Genomic DNA, 21,994 nt, shown 5'->3' on the forward strand with positions numbered 1-21,994 from the left:
GCGTGCTTTATGCAACTTCTGCTTCACTGCAAAATTTGCTGCTCTACATTTCCCAACTCTAAAATCCTCCTCCTCAAGAAAAAGGGACTCGACGTATCAAGTAGGAACTTGTGTCGAATACGTCTTTTACTTGTTAACTTGCGCATTGAAATTTTAGGTCTTAATTCCAAGCAAAAAAACGCGATTTGACGAGCGACGAGTCAAGCGACGGCACAAGCGACGAAAGTTGGCTACGAGCTACGAAAATGTTTCACTGTCGCTTGTCGCGTCGCTTGGTTTGGGATTTCTAGAAAACGACGCTCATCGCCTTGGTCGCTCGCTTGTCGCTTTTATGCGGTGTGCTTCATCGCGCGACTGTCCGAGTGACAGCGAAGCGGGACCCCTGCGCCTGTTTTGTCGCACATCCGGAGAGTACTGGCGACTTCTAACTACAGCCCGTAAATTATAACCGGTTCCTATCATTTTTTGATGACATGTTTGATGTCGTAACTACAAAGATCTTAGTAATTACCTTTTTCTTGCGTAGTTGGCCTTTATAGATGCGGCGACCACGAACCCCTCAGCGAGAAAGTTGTAACTTCTGTCGAATTGTCGTTCCGAGTCCGATCGGCTTTTGAAGAAGCGATATACCTAGGGTTCGGAGTTTTCGGTTTAAACCGATAAAAACCGATAAAAGTACGCCGAATCTATTTTCGGAAATTCGGTTTTAACTGAAAAAGGTCAGTTGTAGGTTCGGTGTTTTCGGTAAAAACCGATAAGAGTATGTCTAATCCGTTTCCTAAAATTTGGTTTTAACCGAAAAAGGTAAGCTTTTCAGGGCCGCGTCAAGGGGGCGCGGCCCTGAAAAGAGCCGCGCCCCCTTGACGCGCCCCCCCCCCCCGCGCCCCCTCCCCGTGGGGGAGGGGGCGCGGGGGGGGGGGGGGCGGGGGGGGGGGGGAGAGGGCTTTGCAAGGTTTGACATTGAGTGACGTCTTCGTGATTGCCCTCTTCCAAGGTTCATCATGCAACAAAAAAGCTCTTGGATTGGCCTTCGCGGGACACCTGTGTCCTTTCTGTGATCGGGCTTAGTGTGTCAAGTTCCCGGTCCTAAAAAGAAAGTTCGAATGTGGGCTAGCATAAGGTTTTTCGCTTCATGCACTTCAGAGGACATCGAGGAAAGCCGTTAATACATTCCTTACCACCCACTCTCAAACTTCCCTGTGGTTAAAAACATAAATACAGTGGATTTTTTTTTTGACATTCCGCTGAATCTTGTACGGTCATCACCTCAGACGGTCACGTCGTCAGAATGGGAAGGAAAAAGAAGCGCGCTGAAGATTATGCCCTCGAACGATTTTGAGGTGTGTCCTGACGGAAGTTGTAGCGAAGACCACGTATGTATTGGGGAGGAGATCAAACAGTCATGCCTCTAGCGGTACGCTTCAGCTGTGGGGACAACAAACCGTATTTTCTTGTTTATTTTTGATCTGAGAAATCGAAGATGACGATTCGAAGGCCGCTCCTCGTGCGACTAAAGCACTGGTCAAAACGAAGCGCTCGTGCCCAGGCCATGCTAGGCGAGGTTCAATTTCTTTGTTATGTTATGTGAGTAAACACCAGGCTGTGGGGACAACAAGCTCGATAAAACGCCCCCTATAGTTCGATCTCCTGCCCAATATGTGCCGTTATTCTTTGAGTGATCACAAATATCACAGCTACAAGGATCATTTGATCCGGTGTCCGATGGTGTGTCTTTTATATTCACCGAAAAAAAAAAAACGGTAAAGTTTTTTTGGGAATAAATTTTCACCGAAAAAAAACGAAAATTGAATTTTAAAATAAACACCGAAAAAAGTATGCTGAATTTTGAAAAAATAAAAACCGAAAACGCGATAGCCTAGATATACCTCATCATCTTTAACGGCTGGGAGCTGGGAAAGGTCGTTCACCCAACCCGTGATCGGGAAAACGCTACCTGCAGCCATACAGAGGCGAAGGGATCGACGAAACCAGAACGCTACAGTCAAAACAACCATGCCGGCCGCAACAGGGTCCTTCCCAATGGCGCCGGCCGCCCAATGTTGTTAGACTCGTTCAGCGGATTTTTGCTGTTGCCAGATTTTTTGAAAGGGGTCTATTTGAGTTAGGTTTTTGTAAAAATAATCTTACGACAGGGTGGATTAATTGAAACAAAAAATTTACAGAAGTCGTAGAGATTTGTGGCATAAGTGTCCAGAAAGTGAGGTTCCTGAATGTTAGCAGGAAATACAACAAACTTGCTGCCCAATGCCGTGTTGCCGGGAGGCATCACGGTCTTGGGCAGCAAACAGACAAGTTCTGAAACTTAAAAGAACTAAAATTTGGAACTGTATCGTTTCTTTTTTTTTTCTTCTAAGGACTTTGAATTCTTTTTAAGTCTCCCGGTAGCACTTTTACTCAGCTTGCACACCCCTCCCCAGGGCGTCCTGCCGCTTCCTGTGCCTTGTCCTGTCGGAGTCCGATGCCCGGGAGGAACTTGCGAGGCGGATTCCCAACCTGGAGACTCGACTCGTGCAGTCGTGGCTACGCTGCTGCGTCGCCATTGTTCCGCCTTGCGACCAGATGACGAGGCTGTCCGGGTCTGGTTGCATTTCCTCATTCTTTCATTGAAGCTGCCATCTCTTCCGAACTTCCCCCCTCACTTTGTTTCGCAATGAAACTGCTCTCGAGCTGGCCAGTCTTGTTAATAATAATTGTTATTAACCTTTCAATCTCTTGAGTTTGAAAGATTTAGAAAATTTTGAACGTGCTTAAGATTCGAATTTAGAAAGTTGGCAACTTCTGATTCCTGCCGAGGTTCGAATCCGGAAAGTTAGACATCAAGGTTTCTAAAAGTTTGGGTTTGAGAATCGAACACTTATTTACAATTCAAGATTGAAATTTTTTTTTGAAGATTTCGAATTTCATTGAGAATCAAGAAAGAAAAATTTGAAGCTTTGGAATTTCTTGGAGGAACAAGTTAAAAAACTTTCAAGGTTTCGAATTTAGGTTTGAACTTTTTTAATCTTGTGGACGGAGATTGAATTCTATGGTTTGATATAAAGATTTCACGGATTCATTTAGAAAAAACTCCTGCAACAAATTTAACTAAAAACATAGCACATTTTTTTATATTGTAAAGACTCCTTCTTGATAATATTGTGTATGTCGTACCTAGAGTACAACCAGTACTACTGTATTTACTCGAATATAAGTCGACCAATAAGATAGGTCAATGCCTTTATATTAAACTCACCGAGAATAAAAAAAAAAAATTTGAATATAGGTAGACTTTTTATGTTCTTTTTCTTAAACGACAGAAGAGGGTTGGGGCAAAGGAAAGAAACAAACCTTTATTTACAGCACTCTTAGCTAAATCAGAGCGTGGTGCCAAAACCTTAATAATCTCAGAACTTCCAAACATGTCATCGTCATTGGAAGATTCGTCAGCTTCATCAACATCCTCACAAATTTGCAACAAAACTTCACTGACACCGGTGCAAAACTGCGACAACAAGAAATGAAAGAAGGGGAGGCAGCGACGAAATATCACATACAAAGACGCAAGCAAAGCAGCAAGCCGTTCGAGCTGTTGTGAGCAACAAGGAGCGAAAGTAACCTCCGTATTTTGTTTTGCTGCACGTCCGCGAGGGAGAGAGGGGAGGAGGGGAGTGGAGGAGGCAAGACAGTGGGGCAAGGTGCATGGCATGTCCCTTGTCGTGTGGCTAAACCTGACGCACGAGGGATGCGCGCGTGCACGAGCGGTGGCCACGGCAGGCTGCCGGCTGCTGCTGTTTTGGTTGCTTTCATGCACCAAAAGCTTTAGGAACAAGAAACAGTGCAGCGCTACAGTGACTTCGGCTCTGTGTCGGCCCTGGCATTTGTTTTCAATGGGATATCCCACTGTATGGAAAAAACACTGTATACACAAGGACACAGGCACAGCACCCAACAGTTCAAGGTTGAGGAGCAAGGAGCCAAACTAAACTCAAAACCCCCTCCCCCCTTGTCCTTCGAAAATACAGCTGATCACGCCATGACCGATCATGCATCAAGCTTTCCACATTGCCGACTTCTCTCAATTCGATGAATGCACGATGTTAGCCACTCTTAATGGAGCTGACTACTCAATTTTCATTTAACAAATGATACTGAAAAAAGAAAGCACTGATACAGAGTTTATCATCGTGCATCGGCGCCATTCTTTGTGTCTGCCTTTCTTTGAAATGCCGCTTGCATGAGGAAATTGGTATACTTATGTTCAGAAACAACTAAGTTTATGAACGACGCCCCAGAGAAGCACCACTGTTGCATTTCAAACCTGCAGACTAGGGATCTCTTGGCAAACATTTTACCCCAAGGCAACTTATGGTGTTCTATACGGAAGAGCCCCTGTGCAAAAGCCAGAGGGAAATACCTCGGGTACGGGACACGAGTCCGAGGTGCCGAGGCCACTCTGAAGCAAGCCGGCGGTACCACCTAAGATCGGCTAAGCGAAGCTTCTGTGCAATCTCCATTCTACTCCACAGTCTAAACCTTAAGGGTAAAGTTGGTTTGAACTTTTTCAAACTTTTGTTTGGAAGTTCTAAGTTTGTCAAGCTTTTGAACTTTGCAGATTCCAAGGTATGAAAATCGTCAAAATTCGTAGCATAATGAGTTAGAAAGTTTGAAAAATGTAAAATTTCTTATCGCGATTAATTCGAAAGTTTTGAAAATAATCTAATTTCTCGGTGTGAAAATTGAGAACATTAGAAAATTGTCAAACTTTGTAATGTAAAAAGTCTGAAAGTATGAAACGATTTGAACTCTTTTGGGCACCTAGATTTGCTCTTAGAACTTGGTTTAAAAAAGTCCTCGGCATTTCTATTATTAACAGACGTAGCAGGAAGAATAGTGGGAGGAAACGGTACACGGTCTTGCGTCCATGTATGGCTTTGTTACGTTTAAGTTGTGCTTGAACTGCACAAACACTTTTTGGCCATATACTAGGAGTAAAGACCAAGAGAATCTGGGTGCTCAAGAGGAATCCCTAGGGCTACTTCAGAGAACTTCTAGGTTCCCAAGAACCCAGTTTCAGAACCCATGTTGTAAGGCACAATCATTAAATCTGGCTCAGAAGTTCCGCTCCCCCAAGTTTATAATAAGAAAGCAAGAAATAATTTTGGACTTTACTTTATGGCTGCTACCATATGACATCGACTAACACTGCAAACAGCTTTATGAAAAAATTACAGGCACGCTCATTCGACCAAACGTGATGAAATGTGGTGGCTTTACAGGAGCACCTTTAGTGAAAAACAATTAGGAAAGGAAATGGTATGCTAATGAAATGGTTGTAATATGCTACACACATCGAGGACGACGTCAAGGATGGTGTCGAGGATAACATCTAGGACGACCTCTGGGATGGTCTCAAGATTGACGTCTAGGACGACCTCAAGGACACCGTATAGGATAACGTCGAGGACGGCGTTTAGGACGACTTTGAGGATGATGTCCTAGAGGACGACCTCAAGGAGAACCTCTAGGATGACTTCTAGGACGGCCTTTAGCATGACGTCAAGGACGTCAGGTCATGTCAGCCTCAGCTACTGAAACTTACAAGCTTATGTAAACGGAGCTTACACAACCGGTGCTTATGTGACCTTGATTAGGCGACCTTGTACTTCAGCCACATGCGTTACGTGACCTTGAGGACGAGGAAATGACCTTGAGCGTGGTTGGGCCTATAAAGCTACCGCTTTAAAAAATGCCAGCTTCTTTGGTTAACAAAAGCAGCCTAAAAGGGCTTTCCTGAAAGGCTTACGGGATGGGCGTCAGTACAATCAGAATGTGGGATTTAGCACATGCACTTACTACTAACTGGGTTCCTAGAACCCTGGGGCTCTTGGGGTTATGGGGGCTGTTTCACAAGCACACAAAGGTCTTGTATTACCCTTACCTTTCTAGTTTACATTTAAGTGCAGCTAAAATAAGCATTGATGCATGGCTAAACAATCCTACTTCTGCCCCTGCTGTGTGGCATTCCCATAAGCAATGTTTGTGAGCCTCCGAACTGTTCTATTGCATGAACTTTACAATATACAATTTTCTTCCAAAAGCATTTCTCTGGACCAATGTTTCTCGAATCGGGGTCCGCAGACCCTTTAAGGTTCCTGAAGGCCTTTATGTGGACCCCGAAGGCCCCAACCATCAGTCAAGCCAAGCAATAAAATTTCGTTAATTATTGATGCTGGCTGTCCCACAAAGCTAAATAGACCAATGTCCTGAGTGGGTAGGGTTGATTACTCTGTTTCAGAGCTTCAAAGCTGGTTTGCATGAATTTCGTCTTTTTATTCACCCTTCGTCATAATAATCGTCCAATACCCTCCCCCGCATTGGTGGATGGGGTCCCCCATCACGTCCGTCGAACCAGAAGTTCGCTCCATGTGCTCCGAGCTACGGAACCATCAATCCCCTCGAAAAACCATAAAGTGACAGTGTTGCTTTTGTTTAGAGCAGTGCTTCTCAACTACTGATGTTTGAGGGACCAAAGCTGCCGCCGCAGAACTCGGGGACCCTGGGTTTAGTCCCCACCCCTGTCCGTTTCGATCTGGATGAGCATTATACTGGCGTGCAGTCGCGTGTCACTACCGCATGATGCGTGTTAGAGACCCCAGGCTAGTAATGGTAGTACAGTGCAAAGTGTCTCATTTACAGCAGAGACACCAGGGACCCATTGAGGTTCAATAACTTACTGCCCTGCATAAACGTACACACATTACAATTACTTTGTTTCAAGGTATTTCTCTTGAATACACTTCACCAGGTCCTATGGTGCTTTACTGCTCTCTGCTATGCTGGCAGATGTCCAAGCACCTCCAGAGGCTAAGATCAATGTTTCTGCCATGTGTTTTCAGGATGGTGCTGGAACTGAAGGAACTGAACGAGCTCCTCCTAGGAACCTTGACACGACCGGACGGAGGTGAAAGCCACGACGTCTTTGTGACTCGTCTCTTCACAAGCGTGGCAGAGGCCAGCGACATCCTCTCCGACGTTGGTGACACAGCGGGTACAACTCGATTGCAGCAGACGCTAGCACTCTATCTGCAAGACTTTGTGGTGACCGTGGCAGGAGTGCTGAAGAGCAGCTCGGCAACTAGTGCTGCACTGCAGAATGTTTATGCGATTTGCGGTCAACTCTTCAAGCATTGCTCGACTTTACTGTACACAAAGGTGAGTCGTGGTCATGTAGAGGCACGTCTGCAATTGGATCTGTTGAGGGTGCATGTGCTCAACGTCGGAAGCAGTGGATGAAGTAACCATGTCTTTTTAGGCTCTCACTGACGTCATTGTCAGTTACATTCACAATTATCGAAGCACTGGTTTTTCTTCTGGGGTTTCTCAGGCTATCCATTCAGATGGTGTGGAGTGACAAGTTTAGAAAATTGGGTGCAGTTGTTACGACATGATATAATATTTCATTTTAATTTTTGTACTTGGAGTGCAAATGCAAGAACATATTGAAATTGACTTTGTGAATCAAGTTTTAATATTTAAATCGAGTTCAAATTGTTTCTGGACGTTTTAGTTTGACTGTAATTTTGAATTTCTTGGTAGTTTAAACACATTTTGGTATGTGTTACTATTAAAAAATGACAACATAGAAGACAACTCGGATGACCCATATTACATATACATATTTGCCTGTGTCGTCTTCTATGTTCTCGTCTTTAGAATTGAATTTGTCTAGATCTTCATATCGTGGAAAGTTAGCTCACCTTGAAATTTGATAACTTCTGTCTCTTTGGTAAGGCGCAACTTGGCCAGTGAAGTACAGCAGCTAATTTGGGGCTTTTGTCGGACATGATGCCGCAGCGATTACATGAATGCGTGTCGGGGCAATGTTTGTCAACATCTGAGCTGGCAAGAGCAGTGCATCTTGTTCTTGCATCTCCTCTAGATGGATGCCTTTGAACTTCCTCTTTTGGATATCCCCGTTCCGGCCTTGTTCCCTCGCAGGGTCTGTCGGGCTGCTTGCTTCCACAGCTGCTGGACTGCTTGGTGGTGCCGAGTGTTGTCCATGCCAAGAAGCCCCTGTCCCAAGCTCATCTGATGGCCCTCAAACACCAGCTTCCCCAGGTGAAAACTGTGCGGCCTTGCTGGCAGAGACTGCCTCGTCGATTGCATAAGCATCCCCACCTTCTCCTGGTACATCAGCTTTTGAAGCAATAAAGGGACTTGTAATTAGTAATTAGCATGTAATTATATTACCATAAAATCTGTATTCATATACCGTAATATCCCGACTCATCTCCCGCTTCCCTGCCACCTGAAATTTATGAAAAAAGTAGGGTGGACCTTGTGTCACTGGGTAAGCACAAAAAGTTCAGGAAAAGCTAAAAAAAATGCCAATTTTTCTGCGCACATTTAGACCGCGGACATTTAGACTGCAGCACGGCTGCACTAGAAAGACAGTGAACTCAAAACTCGAATTAGTTTTATTGTTTTATAAATTTTTATACGCCTAATCAGCGAAGCACGTGGATCTCAACCACTGAGTCACAACAAGACATGACAAAATTAATAGCAACTTGAAGGATATAAAATAGACGGTGTGCATGGTGGCAAAAAGTGATTACAAAGAGCACTACAGAATGTTTTGGGATCTGATATGATGACAGCAGTTTCAGGAAGAACATTTCAGTGTTTGAAGGCAAGAGGAAGGGCTGAGTTATTAAAAGCAGATGTTGAGCCAAAAATGTCTTTGAAACTTTTGCTGTTATTTTGTTGATGAGATAGATTCTTCTAAAAGTGATGTGCCGGATTGAACTGGATTGTAATGTAACCGATGAAGTAGACGAAGAAGTGAAATTGGTCGACGGGTCCTTAGAGGATGAATAGTATAATTTTGCTTAATGAGAGAGGCACTTACATGTCTAAAGTACGAAGATGATATGAATCGAGTGGCACGGTTTTGAATGGATTTTAAATGGTTAATTAGGTACTTCTGGGCCCGTTTGCTCGAAGCACTAACCGCGGCTAAAGTTAGCCGCAGTACCTAGGAGAGGGATTTTGAAATCACGTGACTAGGCTTGGTAGGGATGCGGGGAAACATGGCGGCGCACCAGCGAGTGAGCGCCGCTCGCTTTGGAAATAATATGTCGTTGTAGCTGCAATATCGAGCGCGTTAGTCAGCAACGAATAGTGTTGGAGGCTTTCGCTTTGCCTTACCTCAATTAAACCGCACAGCATGGGCAATCACATCGGCGCATTTTTCAGATAGTGTTTCGATTCTGGGCATTCCTAAGCCTAAATGAACGCGATAATTGTCGGCATGGCAACGTCTTTGGAAAGCGGATTGCCTTGACTCAATCGGCCGGGTATTGATAGCACACAAAAGCAGACAGCGTTCCAACAGACTTTCTTCTAAATTATCCAAGCATCGCGAGGAGAACGCTGGAAGTGTCATTCTACGGTCCACGCGCGCTGGCCTTCCTTTTATAAAAGATTCAAAGTAAAAAATCATAACAAGGCTTTAACGAACGCGCGTGCAAGGCAAAATTTGTTTTATACTTTTTGCTTTAGAACGGTTACTACTGCAGACGCCAGCACGTGCGACGCGTGCAACTACAGTCGTAGCCAACGAGCTCGTTGGTCGTAGCATGCACCTCGGTGCTTGGATAATTTAGAAAAAAGGTCGGTTGGGACGCTGTCTGCTTTTGTGTGCTATCAACAATCCGCTTTCCAAAGACGTTGTCATGCCGACAATTATCGCGTTCATTTAGGCTTAGGTATGCCCAAAATCGAAAGACTATCTAAACAATGCGGCGATGTCATTGCCCATGCTTTGCGGTTTAAGTGAGGTAAAGCAAAGCGAAAGCCTCCTGCACCATTCGTTGCTGACTAACGCGCACGATATTGCAGCTACAACGACATATTTATTCCAAAGCGAGCGGCGCTCACTCACTGGGACACCGCCATGTTTCCCCGCATCCCTATCGAGCCAGTCACGTGATTTAAAAAAATCCCTCTCCTACCGTATTTACCCGAAAATAGGTCGACCACGAAAATAGGTCGACCCCTATTTATTGAGCCCACCGAGAATAAATAAAAATTAATTCAAATATAGGTCGACCTTTCTTTTTTTTTTTTTTTTTTTAAGGAACAGGGGAAAGTTAGGGCGAAAGAAACAAACCTTTATTTACATCACTCTCAGCTAAATCACAGGGCGATGTCAAAAAAGCTTCGTCAGCTTGGTAGACATCCTCGCAAATCGGCAACAATACCTCACTGACACCGTTGTAAAATGGATGACGACAAGAGGAAACGAAAGAAGGTGGAGACGGGCGAGCGACAAAAGATCAAACACAAAGACATGAGCAACGCTGCGAGCCCCGTGAGTAACACGCGACCCGCCGAAAAAAACAAAATAAAGTACAGTAAAACCTCGTTATAACAAAATGGGATATAACAAACTAATGGATATAACGAAGCAATCATAATTCCCCTTGCTTGCTAATAGTATGGAGAAATGGACATTGGCTATAACAAACTAATGGTTATAACGAAATAACTACGACCGCTCCTTCAACTTTGTTATAACGAGGTTTTACTGTAGCTCCGTTTTTTTTTTTTTGTGTGTGTTTTTTTTGTTTGTTTGTTTGCGCGTTTGCGAGGGAGAGAGGAATGGAGCGCATAGGAGGGCAAAGTGCATGGCGCATCGCGTTCCTCTCCCTCCCCTTCCCCCTTGCCCAGCGAGGGGAACCCTACAGGCGTGATGGCGAAACTCGACGCCCGAGAAATGTGCACGAGAGCCGTAGCGGACACGGGCTGTCGGCTGCTGCTGTTCGGTTGTTTTTGTGCATCAAAAGCTTTTTGAAACAAGAAGCCGCGCGGCTCTACCGCGACGCCGACTAGGTGATGGATAGCTCCATACCCTCGGTAGGGTTTCAAATTTTGGTTGCGAATTAGGTCGAAATTCTTTGGTCACGATTATAGGTCGACCCTTAATTTTTGACAACATTTCCGAAAAAAAAAAGGTGGACCTATATTCGAATAAATACGGTAGGTACTGCGGCTAACTTTAGCCGCGGTTAGTGCTTCGAGCAAACGGGCCCAGATTCAAATTTCTGGCGGACCTAAAGGGGGACTGACACATCAAAATCATATTTTTTTTAATTATCCGAAACGATTGAAAACGATGCCGGGACATCACCCTCAAAATTCGAAACTTGGGAATTCAGTATTTCTGAATTAAAAAAACAATTTCCAAATGCCGAATTCGAAGTTCCCGCGCGATCCGTGCCAGTGCAGTGAGTCAAATTTTGCAGTCTCCTGCGACTCGACTTTCTTTCGGACCTCCGCTCCGTTGCCACTGCGACCCGAAGCGAGGAGGAGGTGAGCAGGCGGGATAGAAGGGCGCCGGCACGGGAAAAAACCAGTTTCTTCCCCGACTCGCCGATAATCCTCTGCTCGAGCGCAGCCAAGTTTTCCGAGGGAGGATACAAATCCAGGAAGCGACATCACACCGAAATTTGATTTTTGGTATTTCAAAAAAAGGGGCTGTAGTGTGTTTGCTATTGCTTTAAAAAACATGTTTTACGATTGCCGTTATTAAATGTTATAGAAATGTAGCCTACAAAGCTTCTAAATTTCCTGATTTTTGACGTCACCGATCAAAAGGAGCAAGGAGGTGAGCGCGGGAAATATAAACGCCAAAAATAAAAAGGAGTGCGCACGCGCGGGGAAATTTTTTTTTGTGTGTCTATGACTATAACTTACATTGTTTTAGACAATTAAAAAGAATACGACCTTTGGGGTGCGAGTGCCCCTCTAAGTAGTGTAAGCTAGTTGACGTAGATGTGCGAGTGCGACTTTTAAGTTTCATTTTAACTAACCGTGTGTATGTGATGATTCAGCGGTGATAATGTTAATATGAGTAACCCAGGACAGGTTGGAGGTTATGATATATGCTGATGTATTTGCGTGAGGAAACAGAGGCGAGAGGGACATTATTTGACAAGTATGAAAATGTTGAAATGGAGTGTTTTCTGGCAAATGAAAGCAAGTTACACTTAGAGAAGTTTAGTTGCATTTGCCATTTAGTGCACCCGTCAAAAACCTAATTAATATCACTGTGAAGGATTTCACGTTCATTAGAGCTGTTCACTTTCCTGTATAACACACAATCGTTAGCAAAAAGTTGCATGGGAGGTGATATACTGGTTGGGAGATTGTTATAAAAAGGGAAGAGAAGAAGGTAAGAACTGTACCCTGTGGAACTCTGGAGCTTACATCAATGGTGGTAGATTAAAAGTCATTAATCACAGTAAATTGCTGTCTGAGGTTTTGAAAAGTTCAGATCAGTGAAAGTGCTAAGGAATCTGAACTAGGACCGGAAAGTTTTGATATTAGGCGACAATGTGGGACGCGATCAAATGCTTTGGAGAATTCTAAGAAAAAACCATCATTTTGTGAAAGGTTGTTTCCATTAGTATGAGTATCATGGGTGAATTCTACCAGCTCTGCTTCACATGAGTACCCCTTAGAGAAACCATATTGATAGTTGTAAAAGAAGTTATTTTCAAGATTACATCAGAAAATATTCGGCCAAAACCATTATTCGCTTCAAATTCCCTTCGGGGTGGCGCCGTGGCCTGGCGGTTTGCTTGCGGCGGTCATTGGGCCATGGCGGTGTAGCTCAAAGTCGGTTCCTCTGGCGTCGTCGTGTTGATTGGAACCTCAGGTTGGAAGGCCCAGTGAACTTCCTCTCGGACAACCTCAGCGAGCGACAGTGAGGACGGGCGATCCGCAGCGGAGAGTATCTTGCGAAGTTCTTCCCGGACGACTTCACGGAAGATCTCCCGAAGGCTGTCGACCCTGCTGGTATTCAGGTTCAGAAGGGAAGCAGCAACAGTTGGAGCAGCAGGCGCACCGGCGATTTTGTGGTAGTGGCTTTCTCAGGCTGTCAGGGCGCGCTCGATATTGGTGGCTTCGGTTACAAAATTATTGACAGTCGTCGGGGGATTGCGTACCAATCCTCCGAAAATTTCACCCTTCATGCCACGCATGAGAGCGCAAAGTTTCTTCTCATCGGCGGCCTCCGGATCGGCTCGGGCACTTAGACGCCGGACATCTTCGACAAAGATTGTCACTCTTTCGTTGGGGCCCTGCACCCTTGTTTGAAGAAGGTCCTCCGCTCGCTGCCGACAATGGTAGTTGATGAAAGTCCGCTTCAGTTCGGCGGCGCATGGCTCCCACGAAGTAAAGAAGGCTTCGTGGTTCTCAAACCAGTGCCTCGCGGTGCCCTCAAGTGCGAAGTAGAGGTTCTGGAGGCGGTGCTCATCCGTCCATCCGTTGTGGCGGGCTACACGTTCATTATGATGCAGCCAGTCCTCTACGTCTTCGTGAGCTTCACCGTGAAAGGGCGTCGGAGTGCGGGGAGTGATGGGCAGGATGACGACGGGTGGTGTAGTCATCGTTGCGGTCCGCTTCTTTGGCTTCTTTGGCAGGGGTCCTAATTCCGGGAGTTGGTCTTGAATACGGTGGCATGCTCGGGCGTTGAAGTCTTCTGCGAAGGGTAGCCTCCCGTGGCTGAGCCCTTCACCTGACCGGCGTGTCTTCGGATGGGTATGGTTTACGGGCTTAGACTGCAATACCCCGCACCTCCACCAAAATGTCGCCGAAAGAACAATAAATAAAAAGGAAGAAATAAACGTTTAATGTGGCGAGCTTGTGCCCAAAAATAAAAAGGAAACAAAAGATAACAGCAGAGTGCCGCGGACGTCGAAGTCGGCGTAACAGCAGAGTCGAGCGCTGGGGCGAGACTGACTGCAGATAGTCACACGAGGCCCTTATGTACACGCTTTGGCTTCTGGAACAATCGACCTAGAAGGTTCGGCGACTAGAGCATTCACACCTCGAACAAGCAACAGAGTTCTCGAACTCACCAGGACATTAAACTGCAAGAATAAATAAAAAGGATTTGTATCTCCCGGGAATCGAACCCTGGCTCTTCGCGTGGGAAGCAAGCACGATAACCGTTAGGCCACGGTCGTGCTGCCTACTTGGCCAGCTGCACGCGCGGCAATATCCTGTCATAGCTAACTAGCCGTATTTATGCGGGGCCATCATTGATCCTAACACTACTATTACTAGAAGTGGGCTATTTTTCGGTGTTTAAAAAAATATAGCAAATCAAGCCAAAAATAGGGGTGGGCTATCTTTCGGGGTCGGGGCATCTCTAGGGATTTTACGGTACTTAGGAATGACAAGTAAACGATGCATTTGACATAAAAGTAAACCTAAAGAGGTGCCCAGCTATATCTAATCGAGGGAATTTATAAATTGTCTTTCTATATGCAGATATTTTTTATCAAGGTTAGAATTTGAGAAAAAAAACAAAACAATTGTGAGTGATGAGCATAGGTTGTCAGGGACATCTCTGCTTAACATATACTCTCACATAATAACCACAGTTTAATTCAGAAAGTTTTGCTGCACTTGGATATCAATATTCACAAAGTTTCAGTTTCTTTTGACACAACACGTGCGCACATGCGCCATCCTGCTTTGAAAGTGAGCTTTCCTCTCAAGAATGTGACAGCAGTATTTATACTTTTTGAAGTGTTGATAGCTTTAGCCTCATTCAGCGTGCTTCTTACCAAGCGGCGGTGCACTGTGGTGAAGCAACGTTCGCAGAAGCGAAGTCTGCGGGTGTTGCTTCTCCGCTGTGCACCAGTGCTCAGTAAAAAGTGCACTCAACAGGGTTAACCCGCCGCTATCAGCACTTCGAAAAATATGAATATCGGAGTTATCTCGCAGCGAATATCGACTAGCGTATTACTCAAATTCACTATTCGAAAATTTGAATATTCGCGCAACACTAGAAATATTTCTTCCGCGAATGTCAAAAAAAGTTTTTGTTGCTTGGCTGACAAGCAAGGGTTTTGCAGACCCTAAGAGTGCTCATTTAATGACTGCTATAGCAGACATACTCAAATTTTAAGATACGACAGGTGCCACCTTTTATCGGGATACAATTCCCTTTCCGTTGTCTAGTCACTGACAAAGTGGGAACGGAAGAGAGGAGTTTTAGTCGTCCTGCCTCCTGCGCGAGTTTCCTACTGTCGGCAACGCTTCAACATCTCGAGCACCTCGAGCGTGCACGCAGCCAAAGCACAGCATTAGGCATGGAGCGCATGCTGGAGGAAGGGTGTTCCAAAGACATGCCCCACCGTTCTCATTCTTTCGATGACTATAATTGAATCGGTGTTAGGTCTCATTGCCATTTTGCATGCTGTCATTGTATGCACTGATCGACGACTCTTTGTGCAGTTCCTGGACGGCCTGCTGTCGTTTCGGATAAGGCTGGACCCCTACCTTCTGCGGAGGGTCAAGGACATCATCACCCACTACCTCAGCCTCTTCTCACTGGTGAGCAGTTGCCCGTGGAGCAGCGTTTGGGACGCCGAGTTTCAGCTTCTAGGACAGCATTCTCGTAATGTGAAACGCGCAAGAAAACAGGCTTCGGGGATTATGTACCGTACAAGTATGATTCCGCCGTGCCCGAATTCAAATGCGCACGTACATTTCACTCGGATATCTGAAGAAAAAATTTACTACCAAATCTTTTACCTAGCTGTCTGTTTGTGCAAGAGCCCCACTCGTGTAAGTCACATTGTCAAATCTTTACTTTGTCACTTAACCAGTTGGGGAGAATCCACACAAGGATCTTGCACTGCCAACTCCTAGCTTGATTTCGTTCTAGCAACAGATGAAGCTTGTTGACGATTTCGTGTTTTGTTATTTTCTCCAATTTATTCTTCGGTGCCACGCTTCATTGCAGACACAAAGTGCCATCTACAACACTGGTCCACATCCGTTACTGGTAAGCAAACTCTCTCGGTGGAAAATTTACTATATGCACTTTTTTTTTAAAGGATGACATACTAAACCTAAAAATTTAAAACTGTTTTTAAAAAATTTATTTTTCAAATTTAGGGTTTTCGGTCTTAGAAACTAATTATACACCCTTACACTAAATTTGATAACCGTATGCAAAATAGTTACATTGATATAAAATATTTTCAACACGTTATGGGGCAGCCAACAAAGCTGGGGTTGAGGAGTTGCCCAGCCCCCGGAGACATTTTTTCTATCGGACGCATTGGTGTCAACAAACATGCCATCGTCTGTTGTTCACCTTCAGAAAGTGAAATCATGAAAGTGCTTAGACGTCACTTTCTGTAGCAAGTGAAATTCATGGGCACTTTATTTTTTTTTTTTATTTTTTCAAGGAACGCCGAAGGTACTTTTAAAAATGTTAGCAATTTGTAGAGTATGGTTGCTGTGGTGCACCCACGACTAGCCGTGGGTACGCCTCCGTCAGTGGATTTATGCCATAGTAATGCCCCCTAGATGGGCAATTAAATTGACATTTACGCAAAATCTGTAAATTTGCACTGAATTTTACCCCGCTTAAAGGAACTGTGCAACGATCTTAACATTGAAAGAATTGGCATCTTCTGCGTTTGATATTGTTCACCTTGTCATAAATGACAGAAAACACTCCTCCTTTCATCGAAATGTTGCGATTCCGCCGCGTAATAGCTAGGCAAAACTTAGAATATTACCTGACCTGCAGCCGCGAGCGGCGGTCATGAGAAACACGCGGCGTGACATCAATGGGGAATCTTGTAGAAAGAAAGCAAGTTTTGCAAATACCTGCTCGATAAAAGGTAACTTTTTTATAAACCTTGTCGTTCCAACATATATATACCGTAATATCCCGAGTCATCGCCCATCCCCGAGCCATCGCCCACCCCATTTTTTGGGCCAATATCAATTTCTGAAAAAACACCGAGTCATCGCCCACCCCTTCAAATACCCCAGCGCGGACTCTGCGATCCGCGAACACTCATCCTACCCGAATGACGCGGCCGCGGACCTTACAGTTGGAGGGCGTCCGTGACAAAGTAAAATGAAGGAGGGAAAGACACTTCTTTTTGTTTACGCATTTCCTCCGTGAGCGACCCCAAAGTGGTCGTGTATCCGTGCAAAAAGAAAACAATGGAGATAACAAAATTAGAGTTTGTTAATGTAACCGCAGAGTTTTAGGTCAAAGTCTGTCTCCGCCGAAGTAAGGTCACCGTGAACCCGCTCCTTCTTCCCGCCCGTCGCGACCGCGGTTGTGCAATATTTTAGGCAAAGCCAACGCGTGAATAAAACTTTGCTGGAACGCCCTACACAGACGTTTGCAGAGCGTCCCAACCGTGCATTGATAGCCCGCCTTGAACGGACGCACGTATGTACGCACCAAACAAGAAAGTTGCGCAAGAGCTTGCAATTGACAAGGTGCCCGACTTGGCCCGACACCAAAGTATTTGCCAACGCGACCGCCGGCTTTCCCGCTTTTCCAGCATTGGTCTTGGTCGCTTCTTTGGTCCGCTCGCTCGCTCGCTCGTTGCGCCTGGTCGGTTTTTCTATTTTCTTGTAGACTTTTCTTTCTTTTTGTACTAACTAGGAGAACATAGTGGTGACATTCTTTCACGGAACAAACGTTCGCGCTATATGCAGATCGGCGGTGTTTCTAGCGTGTATGCAAGCAACGGACTTCGCTATAGTAAAATATTCTTTCGTGAGCATTTTTTTCTATAAAACAATGAAACTAAATCGAGTTTTGAGTTTGATGTATCTCTTGTGCATCAGCGCTAGATAAGCAGAGAAAAATAGGCGGTTTTTTCCGCTTTTTTCAGGTGTTTGTGCTCACCCACCGAGACATGGCCCACCCCACTTTTTTAATGAATTTCAGGCGGTAGGGGGGTGGGCGATGACTCGGGATATTACGGTAAATGCGTCAAAAACCTGATATTATCGACAAAACTTTTATTATACGAAGTTTTAGTGGTGCCATTTATCCTAGGTCCACAAAACCGTCAGCTCTCTCTGCTATTGCGAACAGCCGCCAGAAGCCATAGAGGGAGGGTGACAGGGCCGGATGGGCTATGGCCGGACCCGGATGAAACTTTCCTCCTTTCACCATATTGTTCACGTGGCGCCCGCCAGCACGTGGTCACGCGGTCGCGAGCGGATGAGTTCTCGCTGCTCACTGATGGCTCTTAAGAGAGAAGTTTTCCAGAACCCCACGCCTACCCCATCAACGTCACCGCACATGTGACCCGGAAGACGACGTACGAGTTGAGAGGCAGCTAAAACCTGGATCTTTTTTATTTTTTTAAATAAAAACTAGGGTATCCAGGCAAAATCTGTTTTCTGTAGTTCACTTCAGAAGTGTCAGGCATCAACTTCCACAATAATTTAAGCAAAGCCCTGAAATTGTTGCACAGCTCCTTTAATGAACCCCCCAGATATGCATCAATTCTCCGGAAAAATAAAGGGTGTTTATTATGCGAGTGAATATGGCAATATGACTAAAATTGCTGATCTAGGCCATTAACCTAAGTGCTAAAATTTGACGCCTGTTGATAAACTCTGGAAGTCAAATGAGAATTAGTGCCGAAGTCATGCTCATGCTGACAATGTTGCATAGGGTACAGGAGAACATGACTGGTCACTTCAGTCTACGTCAAAGGGACACCTACCTCTGCACCGTGTGGTCAGCAAGTGTCATCCAAACTTCAAAACCATCATGATCGTTGAAGGGGTTACAGTCAAAACTGCCAGGGAATCGTTGGAAGCCTACACAATAAAAACAAAATTCCGATGACACCTAAGCACTTCTTATGAGTTGTGAATGCGAAAGCATGAATGTTGTTCTTCCACTCCCTTAGTTTGTCTGCAGTGTACTGGCCAACACTACAGTAAACTTTCGTTAATTCAACCTCGACGAGACCTTGAAATTTGGTTGAATTATCTGAATGGTTGAATTAAAAAATGGACAGAAAAATGGTTAAAATTAAACTTCCTTTTATTGTCCAAAGTACTCGTGGATGGTCCAGTGCCGCCTGCTCTTAAAACGCGTCTCCAAAAGCATGCTTCCGAGAGCAGCAACGTGTCTAAACATCAGGTTCACAAAAAATTGCGTGCTACAAAAAAAAAAAAAAGAAGAAAGAGAATGCGCATTTTCCGACGCGCAAGATGGGGACTGCACACAATGCTACAGAGAAGCGCTTTGAGAGCGTGCGCTGAGAAAGCTTTGAGCTGACTTTGGCGCCAAGCAGGCAGACCGTCCGTCAACGACAAAAAAAAAAAAGAAAAAAGGAAAAGAGATCTTACGTTTTCCGGTGCGCAAAATGGGGCGCACACGATGCTACAGAAAAACGCTTTGAGAGCGCGCGCTGGCTCGTGTGTGCCCGACTATGTACTATGTTCTCCGCGCTACTCCACGCCAGATTGGTTGCACTGGCTCGTGTCATTCGCTAAGGTCCATTTCAACGGCGTAGAGGAGCAGGCGCATATTTGCGCTCGTTTGGCTTTGCAGCAAAGGGCCCGTGTTCCGCCGTTCATTGGTGGTTTTTCTGCTGTGGTGCCGTACAATGTGAGCCCGCGCGCATTTGCTCGGGACGAATTATCTGATGCGGAGTCTTCCCGAGTTCGAACTACCAAACTTTTCCTCCCATAGAAATGTATGGGTGCTTGCCGGGACTTTTGAACACGATTGAATTAAACGGAAAGTCAAATTAACCGAGGTCGAACTAAAGAAAGTTTACTGTACTAGATTACCTCAGTTGTGGAACTGCCGCGCAAAGAGGTATTTCCCTCATTTACTTCAATCTGCTTCCTGTCGTTCGAAGTGCCATCTCGATTTTCGTTTACAAACTGTGTGTTCCATAGAGTATGCAGAAGCGCCATCTAGACGCTGCGCTTCAAATCATACGTATCCCATAGAATACACTGCAGTTACCAAAGCAGCCGTCCGGCGCGTCGAACAACAGGAGGCGAGTCGGGGGGGGGGGGGGGGGGGTACTGCTTGTGCATGCAGCATCTATATGAGCAGTTCCGTAACTGAGCTAATCTAATAACGTTGGTACTGGTGAGGATGGCCATGTTTCGCTACTGCCGAGGTCTGCCACCGACGGTATAGATGCCTCGGGCGCCGCCATGTTTTTCGGCGCCGAAACGTGCAAAACGTCTGCAGCACCCCCCCCCCCCCCCCCCCCCCCCCCCCCCGCCTCCCCTCCGGCAACGCCTGACATGAGAACGACGGCCGAGCGCGCACACTCATGAAGCGGCCACCAATGGCTATCTAGGAGCCGTTTTGCTCCACCAATGGGAGAGTGGGCATTTCTTTCACGTTTTATCGCGGTTACAGATGCCGCCGGCTCCGCTCCCTGGAATAGTTGACGCTTTCACATTAAAGGGAGGGGAAAGAGTCAGACATCTGTTAATTTATGTGGGGAAGAGATTATATTCTTGGGCACATGCTGATTCCGTTACAACATTCACATTTATTTTCATTATTGTTTTTTCAATAAAACAGCACTTGTCTTTGGTTTTTTTTTGCACTCTGTGTATTTAGGTTAACAATTCTTTACTGTCCAAGTTGTATAAAATTAGGAATGGACCTTTAGTCCTGACCGACAAACCTCTGCTTGTACTAGGGATCAAAATTTTGACCACATCGAGCTAACTGATGTGCTCCCCTGTGATAGCCGTTTCTCTAAGCGCGCCGGCACAAAACAAGTTTTGACACATTGACATCATTGCAAGAAGATGATGCTTCACACAAGAGTGCTGGTGCTAAGCAGTGAATCCATGACTCGAGCGGCGCAGTGCAAGTGCTATGGCTTGGAGGACCAAGGTTCTGGAAGTTTGGATGACGACATGACCAGCACAATCAACAAGCGAGCTTTAGCTAGGGCGACTAAGCACGTTGTGAAATAAATGTTTCTACAGATCTCCTCCCGTCCCAGATTAAATATTGTTGTCAACCTCTATATTTTAATTTTATTTTTTTTTTGCGAGTTTTTTAGTATAGGGGTTGATCTGTATTGATAATCAACCTAGGTATATCAGAGTAAAACAGTTAGTTGTGTCCTGTGAGAAGCACTCTCTACTGCAAGCAGGCACATAGCCAGGATTTGGTTTTGGGGAGGGGAGAGAGGAGGTCCCACCAAAATGGAAGATTTCGGGGGAAGTGGGGGGGGGGGCCTGGCCTCCCCCCCCCTCCTCCCCCCCTGGCTATGTGCCTGCCTTTCAGCTGTGAGAGCAAAACAGCGACAAATTGGCAATAATTTGTTTGTACTGTGTTGTGCTCTGTACAAGGATTTATTTATTTTGTTTATGTAAATAATTAAACATACTGCGGGCCAAAAGGCCCAAGCAGGAGGGGCACACAAATTTGCGTACACACCCTGTTGAGTATACACTGTCACAGCAAAAAAGGTCTTCAACTTACAGAACTGAGATTCACACGTACACCAATGTTACGAGCACTGCAACAATGTATATACACATAACAATCCACATAATGACTGTGCCAAGAAATCTCAATTAAAGAGAAAGTACTGTATATAAACATCAATGCGCTCAATACATGGGTATATTTACACATATAAAATACACTTCTAATGATTGTATACTTATACCTTTGCCTATAGATGTATTGTATTGCCTCTTTTTTTCAACATTTTTTATGTGGGCAAATAGAAATTATGCAAAGGCTATTGGGTTTATTTTCTAGCTGTGTTCCGCATTGCTCCTTGCAGGTGGTGCTTGACACTGGTGCTGGGTCTCGTGCGTCTCAGAAGCGGGAGCTGTATGTCTCACTTCTGCTGGACTGCATCTGTGACAACTTCATCCCCAAGAAAGGAGTGGCCCACGCGCATTTTGGCCAGGTGAATGAGACAGTTTCTACTGAAAGGCTGCAGAAAGAAAGAAAGACATTTTTCAAGTTTTCATGGAATTGGAAGCACCAGCTCTGTGCAGAACAGGCGAAGTTGGTGATGAAATTGTATGATTTTTCTCTCTAACATAGTTAACTGTCTCTACAGCAAAACTTCATGGAACCGACAAAAAACGTTTGCCATAAAGTACCTTTGTCTTACGAGTTTCG

At 45.2% G+C, this 21,994-nt stretch overlaps 1 protein-coding gene across 1 annotated transcript in view; it reads left to right on the forward strand.

Moving 5' to 3' along the window:
• Window positions 1–21,994, forward strand: part of LOC8050532 (protein MMS22-like) — a 116,404-nt gene that overhangs the window by 78,902 nt on the left and 15,508 nt on the right. Inside the window, exons 23-28 of the mRNA XM_029995613.4 lie at window positions 2,439–2,597; window positions 6,897–7,212; window positions 7,999–8,118; window positions 15,316–15,414; window positions 15,827–15,868; window positions 21,648–21,776. Of these exons, the coding sequence (XP_029851473.3) occupies window positions 2,439–2,597; window positions 6,897–7,212; window positions 7,999–8,118; window positions 15,316–15,414; window positions 15,827–15,868; window positions 21,648–21,776 (865 nt within the window). The remainder of the gene's footprint in view (window positions 1–2,438; window positions 2,598–6,896; window positions 7,213–7,998; window positions 8,119–15,315; window positions 15,415–15,826; window positions 15,869–21,647; window positions 21,777–21,994) is intronic.

This window comes from Ixodes scapularis, unplaced genomic scaffold (assembly GCF_016920785.2).
Source record: "Ixodes scapularis isolate PalLabHiFi unplaced genomic scaffold, ASM1692078v2 PGA_scaffold2__306_contigs__length_199485367, whole genome shotgun sequence".
NCBI lineage: Eukaryota > Metazoa > Arthropoda > Arachnida > Ixodida > Ixodidae > Ixodes > Ixodes scapularis.